The sequence below is a fragment of the Balaenoptera acutorostrata genome, chromosome 17 (genome assembly GCF_949987535.1).
Source record: "Balaenoptera acutorostrata chromosome 17, mBalAcu1.1, whole genome shotgun sequence".
NCBI classification, from domain to species: Eukaryota; Metazoa; Chordata; class Mammalia; order Artiodactyla; family Balaenopteridae; genus Balaenoptera; species Balaenoptera acutorostrata.
The window spans coordinates 15,376,183-15,403,652 of NC_080080.1; the positions used below are offsets into that span (position 1 = coordinate 15,376,183).

A 27,470-nucleotide genomic window follows, 5' to 3' on the forward strand; every position below is an offset into this window, starting at 1 on the left:
GCTTCTGCTGCTTCATCTTATCTGCAATTTCCTGTCTTCTACTGGGTAATTCCAACTCATCCTTTAAGATTCAGTTCAAGAATCCATTCTTTCTAGAAGCCTCTTCTGGGCTAACTACCAGACTAAGTTGGGTGGTCCTCCTCTGTGTCCCACAGTGCTAGTATCTACTTGTGATTTCTTAATTGTCTGTTAATGGGAATGCCTTCCCAATTCTGCAGTGAGTTTCTTGAGAGCAGGACTTAATCTTTCATCTTTGTATCCCAGGTGTCTAGCATAGTGACTGACAAACAGTAGGCACTTAGATTTTGTTTGAATGAATGAATGTGTGAATGAAAAGGTTAGTAACAGGACCTTTTATTTAAAGTAAAAGTTTCAAATAGAGGCTCTTAATGATCATGTGTTTTATTTTTGCTTTCTACAGATATTGGTATCAACTTGACAGATCCTGTGTTCAGAGGAATTTATAGGGGGGTTCAAAAGCATCAAGGTAAATGTTTCTTTTATTAAGGTAAATAGTTTATCTGTGAAGACAAACTTTCTGACTCAAGGGAGACCTTAAGAAGCTTCACCCACTCTTACAATTGAAATATTAAAGAATTTATTATGCATCTTGGATAAAACTATAAACAAAGTGAAACACATATAAGCTATATTGGTAAACCATGATCATGAACATTTATAAAATACCTATTACAACAAAGTGTTATCAAGCCCTTCTTATCTGTAGAAGTTCATAACTTTGAATATAGAACTTTAGATAACCATATGCATAAAAGGCAAACCATAAAGCCAAACAGACTTTTCCCCTTTGTGGTCAACAGAATAAAAATACAATTGAATGGATAACTATTCATCTATTTTGCCTTATATGGGTTTCTGTTTTTTTAAAGTATCGCTAGGTCTTTGTTTATTATATGATAAGCACTCATCAAATAGTATTGATTTGACTTCAGTAAATGTGATTTTCTATGTATTTTTCTTTCAATAAAGGATAATTAAATTATGGGTAAGTGAATTTTTAGTTACATTTTCTTAATGTGGAGTTCATCTTTTACAGATGACTTACAGGATGTAATAGAGAGAGCTGTTCAGATTGGTGTTAAAAAGGTAACATTTCATTTTTGTTACCCTTATGGTTTTTTTTTAAAAAACTAAATTTTGGTTAAAATACTGCAGAAAAGAAGAGAAAGAGCCAAACCACATTTAGCATTTTGTGATATGTATTGTCAACATGTAATATTAGCAAGTTAATGAAATAAAATATCAAAATATTCTGTTCTCAGCAATTTAAGTGACACAAACTTTGTGAGTGGTTCTTCCATGTGATCAGAAGTGTAGTAAATGGCCAAGTCTCCCTGGAAAAGTTTTTTAAAACCCATCTAAGTTACCAGGCTTCTTAAGAGGCAACTATTAGTAGATTTTGTAACAATTTAGCATTTGTTAGAAGTAAGCAATCATCAAAAAGACATGTATCTAATCACCAAGTTTAGCTTTTATACTATGTATAACATTGCAAATAACTGAGAGAACACTTTAATTTTTATGATGGTAATTTGATAATCAGGAGAATTCCTACTACTTTTAGGGCGTTCTAAGCAAAAGAATTTTAGTTCGGTGTCAAATTTTTTGAATAGATATTTCTTTTTAATCAATATTTTTTTAAAGTAGCAAGCTAGCCCACACATGCACACAAGAAATAAGATTAGGTTCCATAGGGGACTTCCCTGGTGGTCCAGTGGGTAAGACTGCACGCTCCCACTGCAGGGGGCCTGGCTTCGATCCCTGGTCAGGGAACTAGATCCCACATGCAGCAACTAAAAGAACCCGCATGCCGCAACTAAGACCCAGCGCAGCCAAATAAATAAATATTTAAAAAAAAAAGATCAAGTTCCATAGTGTGGTATCAGGGCACTTAGTAGCTACTGTTTCTAAGTTAAATAAACCTCAGTTTTAAAAAGTGATACTCCTGGCTAAATGAGTTCTGCAGTCTCCAACTCGAAAATTGTATTAGTTATTATTCAGAAGTAATAAGAGGATAAAAGTTACAACATAATTTCTCATTATGTGGTCATTCTTTGCTTGGTAAATCACTTTATAAAATGTTTTTCTGCAAACTCTGAAATACCAAGCTCCTAAATTTTGTCAACTGAAAAAAAAAATGCACAACCTAAAGGTTGAGAATTATGCTTTATTTGGCATACTTGCTGAATTACCAGGCTTCTTAAGAGGCAACTAGTAGTTGCCTAATCCTCTCAGGTGGTTCTGAGGGACTGCTTGGAAGAGGTAAGGGAGGAGCCAGGCTATATGGGAGTTTTGCCAAAAAAAAAACAAAACAACAACAAAAAAACAGGTAGTGCAACATCAAAAGATTACTGCTAATTAAAGAAAAAAATCTCAAGTTAATGAATTTAGCACTTTTCTACATATGGGAAGATGCAAGAGTCTGGGCTCATTGAAATGATTCCTTTGATGTGCACCTTCACTATCTAGAGCAAGTATCCTGTTTTTCTCCATCCTGAATCCCCTCAGGGTGCACAGTCAGAGGCGGCTGCAGTGGCTGAGGGCTTGATGACCATAACATCCTTTGTTGACTGATATGGCAGGAGACATTTTTCGTAGACAGTTTTCGTGTGTCATCCATGAATAGTTTAATCTTAACATTTATAACACACACATGGATTTAGGAATGACAGAACTGAAGAACTGAAATCAAATTTACTTGGACATGGTTCCAAATTGAAATTTAATCCAGTACCTTGTAGCTTTATGGTAGTGATTAAAAGCACAGTTATGGCATCACAAACCTTGGTTCCAGCCCCAGCTTCCTTCTTCAGAGCTTTGTAACCTGGGGTGCTTCATCTCTCTAGACTTCAGTTTTCTCATCCGTAAATCAAGAATGATAATAATAGCTAATAAACAGAGTTGTTGTGAAGATTAAATAAAATATGGAATGCAAAGCACTTGATATTGTACCTGGCATAAAGTAGGCAACATTTATTATGTTCATGGTGGAAGCTGTCATTGTCGTCATCGTCGTCGTCGTCGTCATCGTAAACTGGGAGAGGAAAGTATATGTCCCCTAGTCTTGTCCTTACTTTTTCATCTATTTGGGAAAGTTACAGGTAAAATAAAAGGTAGATTTGATTAGAAACTATTTTACATAATTGAAAACTGGATGTGGGCACCTGATCCTTTTTTTTTTTAATTGTTATTGGCGTACGGTTGATTTATAACGTGTTTCAGGTGTACAGCAAAGTGAATCAGTTATACATATACATATATCCACTCTTTTTTAGATTCTTTTCCCATATAGGACATTACAGAGTATTTTTTTTTTTAATTTATTTATTTTTGGCTGCATTGGGTCTTTGTTGCTGTGCGCAGGCTTTCTCTAGTTGTGGCGAGCGGGGGCTACTCTTCATTGTGGTGCGTGGGCTTCTTATTGCGATCGGGTCTCTTGTTGCGGAGCATGGGCTCTAGGCACGCAGGCTTCAGTAGTTGTGGCATGCGGGCTCCGTAGTTGTGGCTCGCGGGCTCTAGAGCGCAGGCTCAGTAGTTGTGGCACACGGAGTTAGTGGCTCCGCGGCACGTGGGATCTTCTGGGACCAGGGATCGATCCTGTGTCCCCTGCATTGACAGGCGGATTCTTAATCACTGCGCCATCAGGGAAGTCCCCACCTCATCCTTTATTAAAGAATTAGGTAGTGTTAGTAAACAATAGTTTCTCAATATTTTTGTTACTATGTTTTACAGGCAGAATAGATACTCAGTGTCTATCATTTCAGAAGTTTATCACTCTGTGAAAAGTCTGTTTATCATTTGCACTATCTCCGGTGTTTTCTATGTGTTCTATTTACGTGTGTACCTAGAATGAATTCTTCATTTTAGCTCAGTGAGTCTCTTGAAGTATGCTTTAAATTTTAAATCACTTCTTCAGAAGAATGTGCACTTAAGCAGCACTGCCTCAGTAGTCACCATCAACACATAGCTCTTTAGTGACATTTCCCCTTAAACAGGTTAGCAAAGGTGGTGTTCTAACTGCAGTGGACTCTGATAGCTACCTCTGTAGAAGGGCTTCCTTGCCAAGAGCTATACATTTCCCTACAAAGAATTTTATCAATATACATTAAGCCAGTGATTGTCAAACTTGGCCTCAGAACCCCTTCATATTCTTTAAGATTATTGAGGACCCCAAAGAGCTCTTATGTGGGTTCTATCTATTGATACATATTGTATTAGAAATTAAAACAGAAAAGTTTTAAATGCAGTTGTCTTTGAATAACACGGGTTTGAACTGTGAGTTCACCTAGACACAGATTTTTTTCCAGTAGTAAATACTACAGTATTACGTGATCTGAGGTTGGGTGAATATGTAGGTGTGGAACCCCTGATACAGAGGGACAACTATAAGTAATATACAGATTTTCAACGGTGCCCCTAACCTCCACATCGTTCAAGGGTTAACCGTATCTATTTATTAATTCATTTTAAAACAGTAGACCATTATGTAAAATAAATAGCATATTTTTATGAAAAGTATTTTCTAAACCAAAAACATTTAGTGACATGAGTGGAATTTGTATTTTTTTTAATGTCTTTTAAATGTCTGACTTAATAGAAGACTGCTGAGCTTTCATATCTGTTTCTGCAGTCTTTTGTGATGTTACACATCATGTAGCCTCTGGAATACTTCACTGCACACGCGTGACAGGTGAGAGTGAATAAGGCAAATAACATCTTAGTATTATTATGATAATAGTTTTGACCTAACATATCCCCTGGAGAGTCCAGGACCACACTTGGAGAACTGTTTAGTCAACACTATTGAATCTCTAATTTAGATTAACAGAATTCTAAATTCAGAAGTTTTTAGTTATTCATTCTTTCCTAATGTGACCTCTGTCCTCAAGAAACTCGTGGTCTAATAGGAAAGACAGACATGTGAATACATTTTAGTAGGAGTCACAAATTCTTTGTAGTGTGTGTATGTGTGTGTGTGTGTGCGTGCGTGCGCATATGGAGAGGGTATTCAGGATCCACTCTGCACAGGAGGTGATCTTTCAGCTGAATTTTTAAAGGAGGGTTGGTGTGTGACAGTCAAAGAGAGAGAAGCATTCTGGAAAAAAGCAGAAGGAAAGCACGTTTGGGAAAATGTGGTTGACACCCTGTTAAAGTGGACTTATTTTATTTCTTTCTGTTTCAGTTTATGATTACAGGTGGAAATCTACAAGACAGTAAAGATGCACTGCATTTGGCACAGACAAATGGTATCCTCATATTACTTTTACCCCCCAAAATGTGAATTAAGTTATTTTGAAGAAGTCTTTCTGAGAACTGCCTCAGGTACAAATACTGTAGACACAACAGGAAGATAGACCAATTTCAGTGTGACATGATTAAGATGAAAAAATTGAAAGTGCCCAGTGTTATATCAGATGATTGATGAACCCTCTTGTATTTAATAAGGATTATTTTAAGATTTCAGTTAATGAGAATTAAGTTCACTAGGCATAGAATTTAACCTCAGATATTCCTGATGTAGAATTTTTGTGTATATGCCGTAATGTGTTTAAGATATGAGTTGCTTTTTATTTGCTCTTTTTTAACTTAGGTTGTGAAAGATCATTTATTAAATATTCATCATGCAGATCAGAGACACTGTGCAAGGCCCCAGGAATGCAAATAATAATATAATATATAATCCCTCATATGCTCACTTCATGTTCATATATTTGCATTTATTTAAAGTCTGTAAAGTTTTAGAGTTGATTCCTACCAGAATCCTAGTTACATAAAACACTTCCTTTATCTGGCATTCATTTACCTAACCTTTTTTTTGTTTGTTTTTTGCTGGGGAGCGGCAGGGAGCATACTTCATGTGCTAGACACTGAAGAATTAGGCATTCCATGTTATTTTTCAAAATACTAGTTTGTTCATTAAAAGCTGTTTTTTATTGAAATCTTTCTAAAATGCATACTTCTGTTCAGGATCCACTGACACTTTTTCTAAGTGATTAAAGTCATAAAAATAATCATCTTCCCAGAAGCTTTTGATGTGTATAAGAATATTATCTTGCATACTTGTTATTCCCCAAACAGATATGCTTTTAAAAGTCTCGGATCTCCATTGTCAACCCTTTTCCACTCCTCTGCATATACCTGCTACCTCACTGCTTTTTTTTTTTTTTTTAAATATAAATCTGATTTTTTTAAAAAAATTAATTAATTAATTAATTAATTTTTGGCTGTGTTGGGTCTTTGTTTCTGTGCGAGGGCTTTCTCTAGTTGCGGTGAGCGGGGGCCACTTTTCATCGCGGTGCGCGGGCCTCTCACTGTCGCGGCCTCTCTTGTTGTGGAGCACAGGCTCCAGACGCACAGGCTCAGTAGTTGTGGCTCATGGGCTTTGTTGCTCCGCGGCATGTGGGATCCTCCCAGACCAGGGCTCGAACCCGTGTCCCCTGCATTGGCAGGCAGACTCTCAACCACTGTGCCACCAGGGAAGCCCTACCTCACTGCTTTAAAAGCTCCTTTTATGCATGAACATATTCGTGGGAGCCTGAGGAAGGCAACAGGTCTCTCCCATGGGTTCATCAGGTGCAAGAGCCTTAAGCTTCTTAAGCCCTTTTCAACCTCACACTTGTGTTCCATACAATTAAGATACCAAAGTACAGCCTCCAAATAAGTGAGCTTTATTTTCTATTAGAAAAATGAATCCTACTTCCACCTCTGTTACCCTTTTTAAGGGAAAGGAATGCATTTTAACTGTTAATACATGGAACCTGAGTCACATGAACAGTGAATATTAAAGATAAAATTGTAGAATGAAATGTCATTACCTAAGAAATTGTTTCATTTTCCATTCAAAAGGCTCAGTAAATACCAAACTTTGGAAGAGTTGAATTATTTTTACCAGTACATTAAGGCAGTTTTCATATTCATGTCCTACTTTATTAGTATTCCAAAAATTCTTATGTGATTAACCCAGTGCAGTTCTGGTAGTTTGACTAGTTTATGGGTATTGTTAAAAGCTGACCAGTTGAAATTATTTGATATTATATCATTTTTGCATATTAAATATAAATATGAAAAAATATCTTGAAAATAATCCTAAGACATTATTTTGTGCTAGATATGTTTTTCAGTACAGTTGGGTGTCATCCTACAAGATGTGATGAATTTGAAAAGAATAACCCTGATCTTTACTTGATGGAGTTACTAAATCTCGCTGAAAACAACAAGGGGAAAGTTGTAGCAATAGGGGAATGTGGACTTGGTAAGTGCCAACTTATCCCGTTAGAGTGACTTTGTTTGAAAATAATTGATTTGTTGTGTACAAGTCATGAGTAATTATTGATTCTTTTTTATCTTTTAAAGATTTTGACCGACTGCAGTTTTGTCCTAAAGGTACTCAGCTCAAGTAAGGAAATTTGTTGTCTTTAGAAATTATCGTATTGTAAAATCTTAAGGGCGATTTTTAAGTAGATTTTATCAGTTCAGAATGTAGTTAGATTAAGCATGAGGGTTTTTTTGTTTTTCCCTTTGTATATTAAAAGTTAAGTGAAACAAATTCCATGCATACTTGAATGGAATTCATAAGGTATGGAAGCATATAGTTCCCTAATTGTTTAACCATTTAACTTGATTTTAATGGTAGAAACAGGGATGAGTTTACATGATAGACTTTTGATTTTTGTTTGTTTAATAATTGCATTCACACACGAACCATTCCAATAAAATGAATTAAATTCTGTTGTGGGGCATATGATTTAAGAATAAAAGATATTATTAATAAAAAGAGATTATAGGACCAATCACCAAAGCTAGAAAAGCATATTTTACTCTTGCTGGGTGTTGGATATTGTCAGTTTGGAACCTGAGAATCCTTTCATAGGATCCATGTTGGGAGTGGTGGCTTCTGAGAAAACTCCAAGCTCACAAGCATCAGAGACTTCTTATAACCCATGGCCTATAGCTGTTAGTTGGAACTCCTGCCACCAGACTGGTGGGTAGTGTTGAAGGCTGAAAAGAAAAATTATGTTATAGGTTTAATTTAAGACATAAGCATTTTGTTGAATTTCAAAAACAGTGTATTAATTGTCAAGATAGTAAAACATTAAAATGAGTTTCTAAAGGAGGCTAATTTCATTATTCATCTATTCAGCAAATATTTATGGAGTAATATGTGCTAGAAACTGCTGGGAACTCATAGTATACTCATAGTATACAAAACTGTGAATAAGGTATAGTATCTGCTCCTAGAGCCATTTAAGAATAAACAACCCTCCATCCTGCTTAGTTTCTCATACATGAAAGAGGAGTCTGGATCAAATTCTCTCAAGATACCATCTAGCTCTCTCATAATATTTAATAATTAACCATTTTTTGTCATATGATCTTGATTAAGCCAGTGCTTGATGGCCTGAAGGGACTTTTTAAATCACACCTGCCAGAAGTGTACTTGCTCCCGCTCCCTCCCCTGCCCACACACGCAATCCGGGCGTGTCCGGTCCAGGTGAAAGTGCCTACAGTGAGGAGCAGATTGACCAGTGAGTCTGTCGTACCCTGGACGTCAGGGTCCAGAATTCCTGAAGGACCGTAACCAAGTGACACAGGATGGGTTAGAGTAACGTTCTATGGACTCTTCCTTTCAGGCTTCACAGTTACAGAACCTTTCAGAGCTACTTAGCAGCATATTATTTGCCGTGTTTTTCAGGGACATTCACGTGCTTACTGGCAGGATTATTAAATCTCTGTACCTCTCTCGAATATCATGTAGGTCAGTTCACTTAACCTTAAAAGTTCACATGTTCACATTTAAAAAGAGAAACAGTTCGCTGTAATAGCTTCTTCAGTTAAGCCCACAGATCTTAATTCCTCCACTTTCATGTCTGTTTTTGGCCAAGACGAGCCTCATGAGGCAAACAGATTGTGTGGTGTGACCATCGAGGACAGTGGCAGAGTCCTCCATACAACTTTCCATCCAGATGACTTAAATGGATTCTAAAATGCAACTTAAATACTTTAAACCTGATTTGTGTGTGTGTTTAATGAAAACATTGATAGTATCAGCTCTCTTGTACTGCTCCATCATCTTCAGATCAGAACTTAAAACGATGTATATATAGCAGTATATAGTTTATGCTTCAACACACATGCCACTTGTCCAGATGTTGATCTGTAATAGAGTTGAACTCCATTGATTAAGTGAATGATTACCAAGTGTCTCCTCAGTCTGATACAAAGAAGAATAAGTGCCTCTACAGATAAGAGAGGACATAAATAATTAAAATAGGTTGGAAAGTGCTATCTAAAAGGTATGTGAACAGCAGAGGGAAAGACTCACTTTCTGGGGGAGTCAGAAGGCTTTGCTAAGGTGACGGGATGTGACCTAGGCCTCTTCCAGAACAGGTAAAGCTAAGGACGAATTAAAGTACAGTAGAAATTTTGAATAGATGGGCAGTTCAGTTTGAAATTGCATTTTATTATAGATCATCAAATGACTTTAGTGAGTAAAAAAATGACAAACCAGTAGTAATTGCATTTGGATTGTTGTTATGGAAACATATACCCATGTCTTCTACCTTTGCTCCCTCCTTTCCTATAGCATGTACTAACAGCATCACCCCTATTCTCTGCCACACAGCACTCTGTACTTGTTTCAGCATTTCTCACATTGTAATAAAAGTGTGTTTGTGTTACCACTTCCGCTCCCACAACAAACTAGTGTCTCTGAGTTCTTCAAAGGCACAGACCAAGCCTTCCTCATGTTCTAGTTCCTGTGGCACCTAGCACAGTACTCTTAGCACGTCGTAAATGTGCACTGAATTTTTAATAATAAGGAAAGTGTCTTTTTGATTCCTGTAGAGCATGATGGATAAAAAGCCTATAATTCAGCTTTTACTGTTGAGTCTATTGAAAGAAGTTAGATTTTGGTCTGTGCTTATATATGCCAGCTGTCCATCTGAAACAATTAACTAGTGTGTGATTGTCATTTTTGTTTTACTTTTTAAGTAAAAACATACAGTAAAAAAAAAAGACCTGTAAGAAGAGAAAAATAGAAAATAAATTAGTACAATGGATTAGGAGGCAAGACCAAAAAAAAAAAAAAAACCCACTACTGTGCAATAGACAAAGTATCTGAAAAATAATGGTAAGTAAAGGCAGTAGATAACATAGTTTCAAAAGACCTTTGGAATCAACAGATCTTTAGGTTTGAATCATAACTGCCTTTTGGTACCTATATATTCCTTTGTAAATCTCAATTTCCTCATCTTTAAAATGGGGATAATACCGCCTGCCTTTCTTAACATTTAGTATGTAAAGGCCATTGTGCCGTGCCCGGCACAGAGTCAGAGCTCCGTAAATTGTGGCTGTTGTAGTATTCTTAGAAATACTGCCAACCTAAAGGAAGCTACTGGCTATAGTTTCTGTTTGGGATTTTTGAAAAGTGCTTTTTAAAGAGCAAAAAGAGAAGAAAAGCAAGAAGACAAGGAAAAGACCTGATTTAATTATGGAAAGGTTAGCCTTTAGGCATGCCCTGTATTTTCAGTTTCTCTGCCTGGTGCTACTACACTCCTTTCCTTGTTGCAAGTTAGAGTTCTGTTCACTTGAGTGGGAGGCATTTGCTTTGGGCATTTTTCTTGGGGTTTTAGCATGTTAATACTGTGCAGGTCTTTTTTTTTTTAATCAGACATCAGACAAAATTTCAAAATAATCATTTGCGGATTTAGGAAACCTCAGAGATGATGGCAAGGAGTGCCTCAGTCTCTCCTCTGGCTTAGAGGAGGGAGTAACACTGGGTTCAGGTGTACTGCTGGAACGCTTTGGGTCTTCTGAATTTGCCTCAATCAAAGTTACAGGCATTCCTCTGAGATATTGGGGGTTCAGTTCCAGACCATCACAATAAAGCAAGTCACAGGAATGTTTTGGTTTCCCAGCGCATATAAAAGTTATGTTTACGCTATACTGTAGTCTGTTAAGTGTGTGATAGGATTATGTGTAAAAAAACAATGTACAGACTTTAATTAAAAAATACTTTATTGCTAAAAAAATGCTAACCATCATCTGAGACTTCAGCGAGTCAGTCTTTGTGCTGGTGGAGGGTCTTGCCTCAGTGTTGGTGGCTGCTGACTGATCAGGGTGGTGGTGCTGAAGGCTGGGCTGGCTGCGGCAGTTTCTTAAAGTAAGACAGCAGTGAAGTTTGCTGCATCGATTGACTCTTCCTATCACGAACTATTTCTCGGTAGCCCACGATGATGTTTGATAGCATTTTACCCACAGTAGAACTTCTTTCAGAATTGGAGTCAGTCCTCTCAAACCCTGCCACTGCTTCATCAGCTACGTTTACGTCATGTCATTTCAACAGTCTTCACAGTATCTTCACCAGGAGTAGATTCCATCTCAAGAAGCCACTTTGTCTGCTCATCCATAAAAAGAAACTTCTCATTCATTAAAGTTTTATCATGAGATTGCAGCAATTCAGTCCCATCTTCAGGCTCCACTTCTAATTCTAGTTCTCTTGCTGTTTCTATCACATCTGCAGTTACTTTCTCCACTCAAGTCTTAAACCCCTCAAAGTCATCTATGAGTGTTGAAATCAACTTCTTCCAAACTCCTGTTAATGTTGATATTTTGACCTTTTCCCACAAATAACGAATGTTCTTAATGGCATCTAGAATGGTGAATACTTTCCAGGTTTTCAATTTACTTTGCCCAGATCCATCATCTGTGGCAGCTATAACCTTACAAAATGTTTTTCTTAAATAATAAGACGAGAAAGTAAAAATTACTCCTTGATCCATGGGCTGCAGAATGAATGTTGTGTTAGCAGGCATGACAACAACATGAATCTCATTGTACATCCCCATCAGAGCTCTTGGATGAATGGGTGCATTGTCAATGAACAGTAATATTTTGAAAGGAATCTTTTTCTGAGCATTAAGTCTCAACAGTATGCTTAAAATATTCAGTAAACCATGTTGTAAAGAGATGTTCTGTCATCCAGGCTTTTGTTATTCCATTTACAGAGCACAGGCAGAGTAGATTTAGCATAATTCTCAAGGGTTCTAGGATTTTCAGGTTGGTAGATGAGCATAGGCTTCAACTTAAAGTCACCAGTTGCATTAGCCCCTAACAAGAGAGTCAGCCTGTCCTTTGAAGCCAGGCATTGACTTCTCCTCTCTAGCTATGAAAGTCCTAGATGGTATCTTTTTTCAATTTAAGGCTGTTTCATCTACATTGAAAATCTATTGTTTGGTGTAGCGACCTTCATTCATTATCTTCACTGGATCTTCTGGATACCTTGCTGCAGCTTCTGCATCAGCACTTGCTGCTTCGCCTTGCACGTTTATGTTCTGGAGGCGGCTTCTTTCCTTAAACCTCATGCACCAACCTCTGCTGGCTTCAAACTTATCTTCTGCAGCTTCCTCACCTCTCTCAGCCTTCATAGAATCGAAGTTAATTAGGGCCTTGCTCTGGATCAGGCTTTGGCTTAAGGGAATGTTATGGCTGGTTTGATCTCATATCTAAACTACTAAAACTTTCTCCATGTCAGCAGTAAGGCTGTTTTGCTTTCTTATCATTTGTGTGTTCATGGGAGTAGCACTTTGAATTTTGTTTAGGAACTTTAACTTTGCATTCACAACTTGGCTGACTGGCTCAAGAGGCCTAGCTTTTGGCCTGTCTTGGCTTTAAACATGCCTTCCTCACTAAGCTTAAACATTTCTAGCTTTTGATTTAAAGTGTGAGACATGAAACGCTTCCTTTAACTTGAACACTTAGAGGCCATTCATTGTAGTGTTATTAGTTGGCTTAATTTCAATGCTGTTGTGTCTCAGGGAATAGAGAGGCCCAAGGAGAGGAAGAGAGACCAGGGAACACGCTGGTAGGTCAGAACACACAGAATATTTGTTAAGTTCGCTGTCTGGTATGGGCAAGGTTTGTGGCTCTCCAAAACAATTGCTATGGTAACATCAAGGACCACTGATCACAGATACAGTAATGAAAATACAATAATACAATACAAATGCAATAGTGAAAAAGTTTGAAGTATTGCAAGAATTGCCAAAACGTGACACAGAGACACAAAGTGAGCAAATGCTGTTGGAAAAGTGGTGCCGACAGACTTGCTTCATGTAGAGTTGCCACAGATCTTCAATTTGTAAAAACAAACAAACAAGAAAACAGTATCCAAGAAGCTCAGTAAAACAAGGTATGCCTGTAATAACAGCTGGTACTCTGAAGTTGAACTTTTCAAGCCCTTGTCCTTAGCTATTGTTGACCCTAAAATGTTAAGAAGCAGTAATATTTACAATCAGAAGCAAATTACAGCTTTGCTAAAATGAGCAAATCTAACTCAAAAGAATGATTCTCATTTATGAATTTTTAAAAATCTTAAAAGAAGCAGAGAAGTCTCTTAATAGATGCCACTGGACTTCCCTGGTGGCGCAGTGGTTAAGAATCCACCTGCCAGTGCAGGGGACATGGGTTCAAGCCCTGGTCCAGGAAATTCCCACATGCCTCGGAGCGACTAAGCCCGTGTGCCACAACTACTGAGCCTGCGCCCAGAGCCTGCGCACCACAACTGCTGAGCCCGAGTGCCACAACTACTGAAGCCCGCGCACCTACAGCCCGTGTTCTGCCTCAAGAGAAGCCACCGCAATGAGAAGCCCGCGCACCACAACGAAGAGTAGCCCCCGCTTGCCGCAACTAGAGAAAGCCCGTGTGCAGCAACGAAGACCCAATGCAGCCATAAATAGATAAATAAATAGATAAATAATAATAAATAAATAAATATTTTTTTAAAAAACCTGAGTTTAAAAAAAATAGGTGCCACTTCCTGCCCTTTAGCTTCTGTTGTTATTCCTAATTACCATAGTGGGTTGTTTTTTCTTTAAAGACCCTAGTCATTTGATGTTAAGTACCAATTATCCTCAATTTGTATTATTGGGAATGACTTTTTACCACATGGTTTTCTTATGATACCTAGCTGGCTTGAGCACGTCGACCTTTCTTTTCTCAAATTATATAAAATTCTGTAAGCACGTTGCTTGGGCATTTGTTATTTTCATAAATTGTATTTTTGCCTACTCTGCGATAGGAAGGCTTATTTCCAAGCTGATCATTAGATTCTGTAAATCTGTGGCTTGGTTGTATGGCTGTGTGTAGCCAGAAGCCAAATACAGAGTAAAGTTTACATAATGACTGGAGAACACTTAATTGCTGACATTTGAATTACTTTAGAGGTTCTGGAAATAGTGACCAGTAATAATTATTAAAATATTTTTTTCCAAGTGTTCGTTTATATTTCCTACACTGTGAAGTTTCAGCACCATGCTAACTAAAAATATTTTTGCTTATTCTAGTCCAGCAGAATCTGGAAAAAAAAAAAAACCATTGGATAATAAAGACATAGACCACCAATTTTAGGATGACTGTTTCTTTGAGAAGTACATTTCTATTTCTAATTTTAAAATGTAGCATTTTCAAGAGTTTTACAAAGGGGGTACTCTTAGGAAAATAGTTGTCTGGCACTTCAAGGAGACAAGATATAGGAAAACATAGCAAAAGAGATTTAAGTTATACATGGAGAAACTGTTCCCCCAAATTAGGGGCCTAGAAGAGGTAAAACCCCTTAAGAAAATAATACGACACCTATTGTCTGTAACTCCTGGTTTAGCTTAAACTACATGACCATTAATGAGAACGAGAGGGAACACTGCTGAAATGAAAAGACACACATAACTCCCACCCTGTCATGTCCTCTGGATATTGTCCTTAAATGCTGGGACTAGGAAGAGGCTTCTTGAAAGCCTCTTGTGTGTTGTGATCTTGGACAAGGTCTTACACCCCTCTGACACCAGCTCTTGTCCTATCTATCCTAGGGTTATTTTGAGGATTAGATGAGACAATGGTATAAGGCACTTAAAAACCTTTTTATAAAGTACTCTAAAATGTTCAGGACTGCCATTTTATCATGTAGTTTTCATTTTTCTGAAAAATAGAGTATTTCAGTTTTTTTGCTCATTTGTTTCATAAATTCTTTGTGTTTAGTTTTTAAGGGAATCCTTCTTTTTGCTCAGTGGCAGTAACTCCTTGTATAACAGCACATAGAAAACACTGAGTGTAAAGCCTGGCTTCTCACTGGAGTGAGTTGATTCCCGTTGGCGGCGCTCAGCCAGCTCTCGGGACAAGGGGCTGATGGCCATGTGTTTTCGGCCACCAACACATGCTTCGGGGAAGGGATCCCACAGGTGATAGGGTGTCCACTTCATTTGTTGGGATTTAGTCAGAAAGCAAGTTAAAAGTAATTATTTGGGGAACAGTCTCCATCACTGGAAACTTAAACCTTACAGCTCTTTACTTCTAGCCATCAGTAGTAAAGTGCTACCTAATCTACCTGGCAGTTACAATGGAAAAACTAACAAACATTTCTGAAAACAATTTTGTAATCCCAGAAAATGAAGTAACCCTTTCAGGAAGTTTTTATAAAAGCTTTCGGCTAAGCCTGATGTGTTTTAAATGCCTGAATTCACTATTTCTGTTCTATCATTTCTAGAGAATAAAAGCCCTTTAACTTAAAAAAAAAAATCATTTGACAATTATTTTTCTCATGCTAAAATAAAATTTTTAATGAGGAAAATTTTTTTTCCATTTTGCAGATATTTTGAAAAACAGTTTGAACTGTCAGAACAAACAAAATTACCAATGTTTCTTCATTGTCGGAACTCACATGCTGAATTTTTGGGTGAGTTAAAGCTAAAATCTCATTTAAAATTTAAGAATTTGCAGAAATCAAGCTATTTGCTACAAGTTGTTTCTGTTTTAAATTCACAGACATAATGAGAAGGAATAGAGATCTGTGTGTAGGTGGAGTGGTAAGTATAGAAACTGCTTTTAATAAATGATGTTGGCCTCTATAAAGTGATTCAGATGCCAGCAATAAAGTTACTAAGGTTCTGCTCTCTCTTATTTGAAGGGCATATAAATTTACTGTTGAATCTATAGATCAGATATGGTACAAACATAAACCACACTATTTTAGTTACATTTACTTTGTTCAGAGTACAAGAATGAGTACAGAATTCTGTTCACAAGAAAACCCCGTGAATTTAGTCCTGCACATTGTAATAGTCTGCATGATCTTCTTTTTCTCTGCTTCTTCCATCAGCTGTTCTTTAATGTTCTTCAATTTAAATTTTGAGCAAAATATAAATGAAATTTAATAATATTTTAAAATATTTTAGCACTCTTTTCAGGTTTGCCTTCTTAATTTCTTGTCAACTGTATTTATTTACTATTACCACTCTGATTAGAGACACATTCTCATTTCTGTAGTTTGCTTCTGCTCGAAACACTTCTGTATGGTCATTTCGGTCATTAGTCTTGAGAAAGTTCCATAAATATTATCTGTCTATCACTTAGCTTGGGTATCCATAGCAGTGATTTTTAATATTTTTTTTTTTTTTGGATCATGGACTCCTTTGAAAATCTGCCTCAGAAAAATGCTCATATGTACAATTTTCACATGTAATTGTAGGAGAGACTCACTGGTCTCTAGCAAAAAGCTGTTATCCACATGTAAGTGGACTTTCTCAGTTCAGGCCTGTGTTGTTAAAGGGTCAGCTGTAGTTTAAAAAAATTAACAGCAGCAACAAATCCAACCTAAATGTTTGACTTTTATCAAAAAAAAATTGCCAAATAAATTAATAACTAATTTTCTAAAATGGTTTATGAGGGTCATATTTTAAATTATCTTACATTGATGGAGGCTATGTTTTCTTTCTAGTCAGCTGTAAGTGCTGAGGGGAAGAACAAACCCTTTTGAGCAGCTGCGTAACAGTTATTTTTGAGAAACATGTTACCCACAGTATATTCAGACTCTCTGGATGCTATATTAACGTGACTTCACTTGTTAGGTGTGTTTAAAGGAGTCTTGTCACTTATTGTTTTGATTACATAAATACATCTGAAGTGTGAAAAATTTTGCTTTAACTCCTTTATCTTTGAAGGAGAAAAATTCCATCTCAATCCTTTTTGCTTGCTGAGCTGATATTACTGACTGTATAACAATTTACAGTTTCTTAGCGATGTTCTTAGAATCTCTTTATAGATCTTAAATTTTTCTCTTAAAATTCACTTCTCTTCTAGAAAAAAAAAAAAGTATCCTCTAACAGAAAACTTGAACATTTAAAAATGTTTTTTAAATAGTCTTGTAACATTTTACCTTTTCCTCATGCTTTTGCCTATAATGTGGCCCTCTCCTCCAGTCCCCTCTCCTGGAGGTACAGCAGTAGTGCTGGTGCAGAGACCTCAGCACAGCCACAGACAGGAATGCTAGGCAGCCGTCTCCTTCTTGCCTCGTCACATTGGAGATGATGACGGGTTATAACTGCGAAATTTGATTCTAAAATAAAAATCGTAGGGGCCACATTTGAAACCCCATGTTCAAAAAACCCCTACTGCGTTTATATTTTTGCTTAGAAAGTCCTATTAATGTTATTTAGAATTTTAAAGAAAAGTAATTATTATAATAAAATTATGCCTTCATGTCCTTAGGTGCATTCATTTGACGGTACCAAGGAAGCAGCAGCTGCTTTGATGGACTTGGGTCTCTACATAGGATTTAATGGTTGGTAGGTCCTTGAGTTGTTTTTTTTTGGTTTTCATTTTTTTAACTTTCATATTAAGCAGATTCCTTAAATTGTTTTATAGGGAATTACTGATAAAGATTTAAATTTGTTTTTATTAAAATTTGTGTGTTTTGCATTGACCTTGGTCTGTGAATTTTAGTGATAAATGTAAGAAATTAAACAGTATGTTACTATTACAAATTAAAGCTTGAAAGCTATAAACTGCTATCCTGTGTTCCAGTAATGGAAAACAATTTTCTGTTGAGGTTAGCAGGTAGCTTTCTCTAGCAATGCAGTTTATTCTCAGATCAGTTTCTCCCTTTAAAACGTATGTGTTCACAGCATTGCATATACATATACACAAGTGATGTCCACCTATGGGGGAAAGGTCATACTATGACATAATCGTCTTCTATATCTCTGTAGGCCAAGAAACTGAGGCTCAGAGAAGTTAAGAAACAGGTGTAAAGTCACTCAAAGTGTGAGAACCTGTATCCGCTTCCTCACTTGGTGACCTTCCTGCTGTTATACACACTAAACCTCATGCACCCAGTACAGTCTGCTAGCACAGCTGGGTCCCTGGGCTCATTTTCTTCCAAATAATTTGGTGAGCTTCTACCAGTGTCTTTCCTCAGGTTATCAGTGTAGCTCATGAAATAAATTGCAAAATAAATTGCAAAAAATAAGACTTCCTTTCCCTCTTCAGTGTTTCATTTCCTTAAAATCACTACTTTTCCAAGTACTTTTTTTTTTTTTTTTTTTTTTTTTTTTTTTTTACTAAACTCCACTTTGGAAAATAGAATCATGAAATTAATTATTTGCTATAGAGTTCAGACTTATTTAAATGTCCTAGATGCTTCTTTCATATTTTAAATAAATTGATGATTTAATTAATTTATATATTAATATGGAAATAATGCATGCATAAAGAAGTAGTACTAAAAGACTTATAAACACAGTCTCCCAGCATGCCATCTACCCCAAGTTAATTTTTCCAGAGCCAACCACTTTACTCTTTATCGCCTTGTATCTAAATACTACATATATGCTATTAACTCTTAATTCATTCCCTTTGTCTATTTCCATTAAGTTGTTTGAGCACTTTAGTTCTTATATCCAATACTGCCCCCCCCACCTCCATTATTTCCTCTATAGCCCTCTCAATGTAGTTATTTGAGAATTTTTGGTTATATGCATATTACGTGTTTTCATTATTATGTCTGTGTAAAATATTGTTGACTGCTGAACCATGTGATGTACCACTTTTTTATTTTCCTGGAGTAACTTTCCTCATATTTTTATTTACTTGTCTTTCTTCAGAACTTGAAGCCTTCTTCACACTTTCCAACAACTCTGTAAAATGCTTTTTTCTATTTTTCCACATGAGGAAACCTGTGTGGATAATCAGATAATTCGTTAGTTCCTGACCCTTCCATCTTTCTGCTACAGTTTGGACTAGTGTCTTTTCTGTGATAGAACTCCTATTTTTAAATCCCATGTATTCTATTTTGTTTTGATGGAACACTTGTTTGCAAATGAATTAATTCTGCTCTTCCTCTTGAAAATTTGCCTGGACAGTCAATGAAAGGGGAAAAAAAAAAACATGCTTTCACTTGATATTTTTTCTAGGCATAAAATTCTAGATTAGAGATCATTTTCACTGAGGATTTACAATATTCCAGTTCTAGGTTCCAGTCTCTATTCTATTTCCCAATACATTACCTGTGACATACTTTTTTCCCTGTGGAATATTTTAGTTATTTATCTCTGGTATTATCAAAATGTGCAAAGGTGTTTTGATGGGTTTTTGTCATTCTCCACTGGCTCCTTCCAGCTAGAGGCTCATCTTTGTCAGTCCTGAGAAGTTTTCTCAAATTTTTTTTTTTTTCCTATTCTTTCTTTGGACCTCCCAGGCTGATACTCTGATCTCATTTTTTAAAATTATTTATTTATTGATTGATTTTTGGCTGCGTTGGGTCTTTGTTGCAGCGCGTGGGCTTTCTCTAGTTGCGGCGAGCAGGGCTGCTCTTCGTTGCGGTGCATGGGTTTCTTATTGCTGTGGCTTCTCTTGTTGCGGAGCACAGGCTCTAGGTGCGTGGGCTTCAGTAGTTGTGGCTCGCAGGCTTCAGTTGTTGCACCACGCGGGCTCAGTAGTTGTGGCTCACGGGCTCTAGAGCGCAGGCTCAGTAGCTGTGGCGCACGGGCTTAGTTGCTCCGCGGCATGTGGGATCTTTCTGGACCAGGGCTCTAACACGTGTCCCCTGCACTGGCAGGCGGATTCTTAACCACTGCACCACCAGGGAAGTCCCTGATCTCATTTTTTTATTCTACAATTTCTATCTAATTTTTTTCCTCCTCTCAAACGAATGCTTTATTTTAGTTCCCCGACCAGGGATCAAACCTGTGCTCCCTGCAGTGGAAGCCTGGAGTCCTAACCACTGGACTGCCAGGGAATTCCCTTTTTCAACTTTTTAAGGAAACTTACTTAAGCTTTTGTTTTCAGTCTCTGAAAGCTCTCGTTTTTTTTCCTACCATATTCATGTTTGGTAGATGCAGCATCTTCCCATCTCTCTAAAGATATAAGATATATATATATATATATATATATATATATATATATATATATATATATATATATATATATATATATATATATATATGCCATTTAATGCTTTTATTTCCTCTGAGTTCCTTTTCCTCTTTGTTTTGGTCTCTATCATGATAGAGGCTTTCTTCAAATGTCAGGCAGTTCTTTGCTGTATATTTTAAGAGTGAAGGGGGAAAAGCTGTTGGAAGCTCTGTGGGGAGATAGCCCATCAACTGCAGGCCCACAGATGGCCAACTGACTTTCTCACCGGGGAATCCTTAATGTCAGCTTGTCAAGATCTTGCTCTGGGTTTGTTCAGTTTCTCCAGAGAGGGCTCCTCTGATCCCTGCTGGGAGAATGGGATGAGAATTCATACACATACCTCTGTTCTGGAGCAGGATGGTGCTGGAGAGAGGGTGTCTCCGTTCAGTAAGCAGTCCATCTCCATTTCTATCCCTGCCTCACCCTGCACTCCTCTGTGTTGCTTGTCTTCCAGTGCAGAGACTGTACACACATCTCTCTCTCTGTCTCTGCCTCTCTCGCTCGGGCCAGGGTACAGGGCAGTTGTCATCTCTGCACCAATTTATTGGAAAGTAATCTGAGAATCCCATCTTCTCTTTACCCTGACTTTTCAAACGATCCCCATTTCAGTCCCCTGCCCTACCCCAGCCTTTCTAGGTACCTAGTTCTTCCCGTTCTTAGAACTTCCTTGGGAGAACTGGTTTGCTTATCTTCAGTATCTCTCTCTACAGGCACATAGCACTTAAGTCACTTAGCACGTAAACACAGATCATTTACCATTTCTCTATCTACTTTCTGCCTTATATTTTGTGATGAGGAGTTAGAAATGTCTCTGAGTTTCATCAAAATATGCTGTTTCTTCTTATTTGGGGATGATTTTCAAGAGAAGGGGGTAGAGACCTTTATTTCACCAACTTGAACTGTACGTATGTCTTAGAGGTTTCTAAATGATCTTGAGTTTATAAAGACTTGGCTTTAAGCTAATTACCTGAGATTTTTTTTCTCCTACATTAACTCAGAATTAATGGGTCAGTAGTTTATTTAGTCGAAGTCAATATTTCTATTCTTCTTTTGAAGTTCAGTTTAGAGTAGTCTTAACCTGAGTTTCTGGGGTATGGTAATTTAATCTGTTTACATTATGATATAGTCTTTGGTTTCTAAAGATTAAATTAGAATTTTTCCCCCCAAGAAAATGGGAAAGTTTCAGATTTGACCATAGAATTATGCAGATGCTCTTCCTTAAATGGGAAACCTTATTAGAGATTCTGGCTTTGATTAAAAATATTTCTTCTGATAATATATAGTTCTGTATTTAGATCAATTTTTTTTTAACTGATGTGTAGTTTATTTAAATGTTTCGAGTGTACAGCAAAGTGATTCAGTTATACATCTTTTCCATTATAGTTTATGACAAGATATTGAATACAGTTCCCCGTGCTATACAGCAAATCCTTCTCGTTTATCTATTTATATATGGTAGTGTACATCTGTTAATCCCATACTCCCGGTTTATCCCTCCCCGCCTCCCTTTCCCCTTTGGTAACCATAAGTTTGTTTTCTATGTCTGTGTAGATCAGTTTTTACAAGCATTAATATATGTAGGAAAAGAGTCAATCAGACAATTTGTTTTCATGAGATTAAAAGTATGCAAATACTCCAAAACTTTGGTGATGTTTTAAATTTAGTATCCATATCAAATATATCAGCATATTTTAGAAAATATATTGACCAAGTATTAAGCTGGCTGAAAATAAGAATTTTGTTTTTTCTAGAGAACACTAACAAAAGGCTGGTACTTACGGCAAACTGGACACACATTTCCCGCCTACCCCTCCTAAAATCCTGCTAAAATAAAATTATATTCAAAAAGGAAAAGTAAAGAAAACAAGGCCGAAGCTTTGCTAATGGAAAAATGTTTTGTAGATTTCTGGAAGACAGATGAAATTGGAAGAGAAAACTTAGACTGTACCACTAAAGGGCCTCAGAGGAGATGGGAGCAGGTGTAGCAGACAGAATCCCAGAAAGGCTTCGGGCTTAGAATTGCGACCAAAACAGGGTGATTGAAGGCCTATACAGAGAAAGATACCAATCCCCATATCCACTCCCACGCACAGAGTTCAGAAGCAGCAAGCATTTATACTCAGGGGGAAAAGTAATTTTTTCTCAAGAAAACTGAACAAACTGGATTATTGAGGACTAAGACTTGGAATGCTTATGTCGATCCCAGAGGAAAGCATTCAGTGGATGGAACAGGATCAGCCAGGAGTTGATAATTGATGGGGCTAGGTAATAAATACATGGAGATGGGAGGTTCTGTGTTATTCTAGTTATGTGTTTATTTGAAACTCTCCATGATGAAAAGTTATATCAAGTCCTGAAATTAAAAATGCAACATAAGGACAGTATTAGTTAGTCATCACATATATAGCAAACCATCCCAAAACTCATTGACATATTACAGTAAACTTTTCTTTTTTTTTTTAAACCCTCATGGGTCTTTGGGTCAGCTGGGGTTTAATTGATAGAGGTGAGCTCTGCCACAGGCTCCATGTTGGGTTCAGATCTTCGCCATGTGTTTTCATTCTGGGTGCCTAGGCTGAAGAGGTAACAGTTACTTAGTGCATGCTAATCTCAGAAGATCATGAGAGTGCCATTGCAAATCACGAAAGTGCATTCCAAGCCTCTTGGCCATATCATCCCATTGGTCAAAGCAAGTCTTGAGGCCATGGCCAGATTCAGGTTCCTTCTTCCTACTAAGAAATCATGGCAAGGGTGCAGATATATAATTCTGTCAAATGAGAGAGAATTGGAACCAATAATCCAGTCTATCTCAGGGTGTGAAAATGAAAATTAATTCCCCATTAAAAAAGGTATGAAAGAAACAGGGCCTCGGAGACCAATTCAGGAGTCCTAAAATTGACTAATAAAAGTCCCAGAGAGAAGAAAGAAAATGAAAGAGGAAAAGTCCTGTTTTTCCATAATGTTTTCCCAGTTAGGGGTGGGGAAGAGTCTAAATTGGAAGATTCCAACTGCCTAAATGGATGAAAAAGTTTTATGCCTGGACACATTATCAAGTTTCAGAATATCAAGGGTAACGGAAGATCTTAAACGTTTCCAGATTTGGGGGTGGGTTGCAGTGGGGTCTAAACAGGAATAATAAAACTGACATCTCCTAACCAGCTTTCTAGTTTCATACCATGTTAAATACTCATAGTTCTAACAGTGATTGTGATTTTCATCCTTTGTGAAGATTCTATTTCTGATTAGTGAAACATGCACCTTGAGTATCTGATTCCTTCATACCAGTGAATCCCTGGGTATTTGGCCCATAAAGAAATTGGCCATACCTTCAAATGCAGCCTTATGAGCTCTAAATTATGCAAATTACCCAGAGACGCAAATAAATTCTTTTCAAAGAATTGTTTAACGTAGACTGTTACAGAAAGTTATTGGACGATCAACTGATAGGCACAAAAAATTGCACCCCCTAAAGGCAGGATCTGGTTGGAATAGATCTTAATCTGGATTCTGTAAGGATGGGAATGTGCAAATACTTTCTAAAGTATACTTCCATTGTAGCCAACCAAAGTTTTGTTTCAGGATTTTGGGTTAGTTCTGTAATCTGTTTTAGACAAGTTTATAATATGAAAAAGTTGCTGTTCATTAAATGCACCTTTTTATTTTATATATGAATAACTTTTTTTTTCCAAGCTCACTGAAAACTGAGGCTAATTTGGAAGTTCTGAAGTCAATACCTAGTGAAAAATTAATGATTGAGACTGGTAAGTTTGCTTTTAGAACTTAATTTTCATATTAAACCATACCCAAAAGAGCTAGAGAAAAGTAAACAAGTATTATTTTATTAGCATGCTCAACCTCAACAATTATACTTTTCAGGAAGTCTTTGGGAGTTGTAATGGAAAAATATTTATGCAAGCGATTTTTTCAATTTTAGAAGTCTGACTAAGCCTAAGCACTTAAAAATGGAATGTCAGACTATGTGGTAACTAAGGAGGTTGTTTTATTAAACAAGGAGTCTTAGCTAAGCATTTCACCTCAGGGTTGCAAAAACTATTCAGAATTTTTTTTAAACAATGTCTTCTTTGTAATGGCTTAATTGTACAATACTTTTTAAGTAAAGTGCAAACATTTAAATCAAATTGGATTTAAGAATTTTAGAAATTAATCTGCTGCCTCTCAAAATAAGACAAAGTTAGAAACTAAAAATTTTCTCTCTACCCTGAACTCAAGGCTCTTCTTATACACATGGACTTTTTTAGTAAAGTCAAGACTGAGCCATTCTGAAGAAATCAGGTGTATTTCCCTGGGGAGTCATGAAAACTAAATTATCTTATTAAAAATACAATGGTTGTAAAATGTATAAGCTATTATAATTCTTTATTAGAGATTTAGGTAAATAAATAATCCCAGTATTCAAAGCCACTGTTTTTGGGACTTCCCTGGCTGTCCAGTGGTTAAGCTTCCACTGCAGGGGGGACGGGGTTCGATCCCTGGTCATCAGGGAACTAGGATCCCACATGCCACGTGGCATGGCCAAAAAAACAAACAACAAAAAACAAAAAAATCAAAGCCACTGTTTTACATTCAGTAGGGGCAAATAGAAGTTTAACTTAAATGTTTTCATGTTACAGTTGTATTTCTTTTAGCTTTAGATTTTTTAAAGCATACCATACACCAACAATACTGTTAGTGGGAAAAGAAGAAATAAAAGTTTAAGAATTTGTACAGTTCAAGATTTTATCTTGTACTTTTCTTAAAGCTGTTTTCTGTTGCCTTTTACCATTTTTTAAGCTGAATCGTGGCGTATATTTTAGAGGTTATATAATAGTTTGATAATATTCATTAAAAAAACAATAATTTACAAAGGTAAAAATCTCTTTGAGAGACTTCTCTTTCTTTGCTTAACTCTAGATGCACCTTGGTGTGGAGTCAAAAGTACACATGCTGGATCAAAATATATAAAAACTTCATTTCCCACGAAAAAGAAGTGGGAAAATGGGCACTGTTTGAAAGACAGAAATGAACCCTGCCATATAATGTAAGTATTTTGTTTTCATGGTCTTCAGAACATTAAAGTCAACCACCAAATGCCATTTACAAAATGAACTCAAGGGACAGAATTAAAGTTGGGTGAAATCCAAGTGAAGTTATCAAAGACCATTTTAATGCAGTGATTTGGAGGAATTCGTACCGAATTGCTATGTATCAGCTCCTTTTTTCATATCCTCTCAACCCAGAGTGGTTTTATTACAGAGTAAGAACTTCATGTGATTTTGGTCATTTGTCATTTTGTAGGGAGGGAAAAAGATCTTAAAGCTATCCATACATAGAATCACCTTACCTCGCTTAAGTTCTGTTATCTTGCAGGTTTCCTGCTGATGTATAAAAGCACAGTCTTAGCAGGAGACCTTTTTTTAATGGTATCTGTATTTTAAGTGATTTGACAGTTTGAATAAACCTAAGAAATAACACAGTTCTTTAAGCCTCTGAACAAAAGGACAAATTATAGAAATGATTTCCTTTTTCCAACCGAGAAAAAGGGCAGAACTTTATAGAATTTTATTTCCTAGGGAAAAAACAACTAATTCAGAATCATTTTTTTAATAATACAGAGAACATGTGAAAAGAACGGGGTTATTACCCATCTAACTGCCAAGGAGCTGTACAGCATATTGTAATTTATAGGAAAAGTTTATTTTAATGGGCCTGTCATCCAGTTTCTTTTGTTGCACAAGCAGTAATTTAAATCTGACTGTATCAATCTAGTATGGTTTACCAGTTCAGGCAACTGGATATATTTATCACACATTCATAAAAATTAATATTGGATTGTTGTAATAATTCCTTTAAGATGCTCCATCTTTTTTTAGTTGTTTTAACAGGTAAGAGTATATTAGATAAGCCAGATCTAAAATTCAACGAGCAGAAAAATAAAGAATTATTCTATAAAGATACACTGGAAAGATTTTCCTTTATTAACATGCTGATGTTGGCAAAGACTTTAAAACTGAATGTTTTAAAATCTGTAAGGTGAGGAATATATTTAAACTCTGATTAGTAAAGAAACACTTGTAATTTTTATGAAATGTAGGTACTTGCAAGTTCAGTCCAGAGACATTTCAGTAATTCTTTGGAGATTTAAAAGGACACTAGAGACAAGAACTGGCAGTTGTCCAGCAGCCAGCTTAGAGGAAGTAGTTGCCAACAGTGTATCGAAATTGGTTTTCCACACTGCCTTAAGCTTAAGTAAAAGTATAGCTGTTGACTTTAGCTACAAATTTGCAAGACAAAATTTTAAGGTGTTTCTAAATGCAGACTATTAAGAACCAAGAAGGCTTTTGAGTATCTACTGCAATCATGAATACCAGTTCTGAGTAGGCAGAGCTTGGGAAAATCAACATTTGCAAACTGAAAAATTTTAAACCACATTTCAGAAATACACATGCCCCTAGTCTAATGCTAAATACTAATTAGCAAGTTAATTCCTACTTACAAAGTCATTTTTATAAACTCCATCTGTTAAGAGTTTTATGTTCTAATTATTTGTATAGAGATCTCTGCCCCCCTGCCCCCATTAGATTATAAATTCCTTGAAATACATTTTGGAGCTCTTGCCAAATATCAGGAAAGGTACAAGTTACTGAGATTACACAGAAGAATCAAGACCGTTCCCGCCCTCATCCCACCAGATGAGTAGGTACATTGTGCCAGGCACTTTGGTTACGGCGTTAACCAAGTCTGACAAGGATCCTTCTGGAGCAAACAAGCAGATAAAAAGTATAATCCAAGATAGCAGTGCTGTTATAGAGGTATGAACATATGACTGGGACCACAGGACAGAGCAGCTGCCTGCCCAGAGGGGAAATGGAGTGCTTAACTAAGGTGACGTTTCATCTGTTTACTAAGTTGGACCAGGAGTTAGGCCAGACCAAGACAAACACCTTCAGCGAAGGCAGACTGAGGAAGCGCTTGCAACAATGACTGCAGTGTGGCATGAAGTAGGATGCTGGGTGAGTGACAGGGAAGGTACTGTGAGGCCAGAGAGTGAGGGCTTTTGTGTGCCACCCTTAGGAATTTAGATTTTATCAGGACCCAAAGGATTTTAAGCAGGAAAGCTATTAACTGGTATCAGTGTGGAGAAAGGACCAGAAGGGAGATTGGTGGCAGGAATCATACTGATTTCCCAGTATTATGTATTAATTTCCAATTCC

The 27,470-nt window shown here is 36.8% G+C and overlaps 1 protein-coding gene across 8 annotated transcripts in view; it reads left to right on the top strand.

The window, feature by feature from the left end:
* Positions 1–27,470, top strand: part of TATDN1 (TatD DNase domain containing 1) — a 37,969-nt gene that overhangs the window by 9,259 nt on the left and 1,240 nt on the right. Inside the window, exons 2-12 of one of the 8 annotated variants that reach the window (XM_028168184.2) lie at positions 422–487; positions 1,058–1,107; positions 4,652–4,711; positions 5,204–5,343; positions 7,130–7,273; positions 7,375–7,417; positions 15,660–15,745; positions 15,835–15,875; positions 17,557–17,633; positions 23,950–24,020; positions 25,171–25,297. In XM_028168184.2, coding sequence (XP_028023985.1) covers positions 5,241–5,343; positions 7,130–7,273; positions 7,375–7,417; positions 15,660–15,745; positions 15,835–15,875; positions 17,557–17,633; positions 23,950–24,020; positions 25,171–25,297 — 692 coding nt within the window. In that variant the 5' untranslated portion in view covers positions 422–487; positions 1,058–1,107; positions 4,652–4,711; positions 5,204–5,240. Of the gene's footprint in view, positions 1–421; positions 488–1,057; positions 1,108–4,651; positions 4,712–5,203; positions 5,344–7,129; positions 7,274–7,374; positions 7,418–15,659; positions 15,746–15,834; positions 15,876–17,556; positions 17,634–23,949; positions 24,021–25,170; positions 25,298–27,470 lie in introns of those variants that run through there. The other 7 variants (XM_057532429.1, XM_007188869.3, XM_057532427.1 and 4 more) reach the window with 7 other exon arrangements.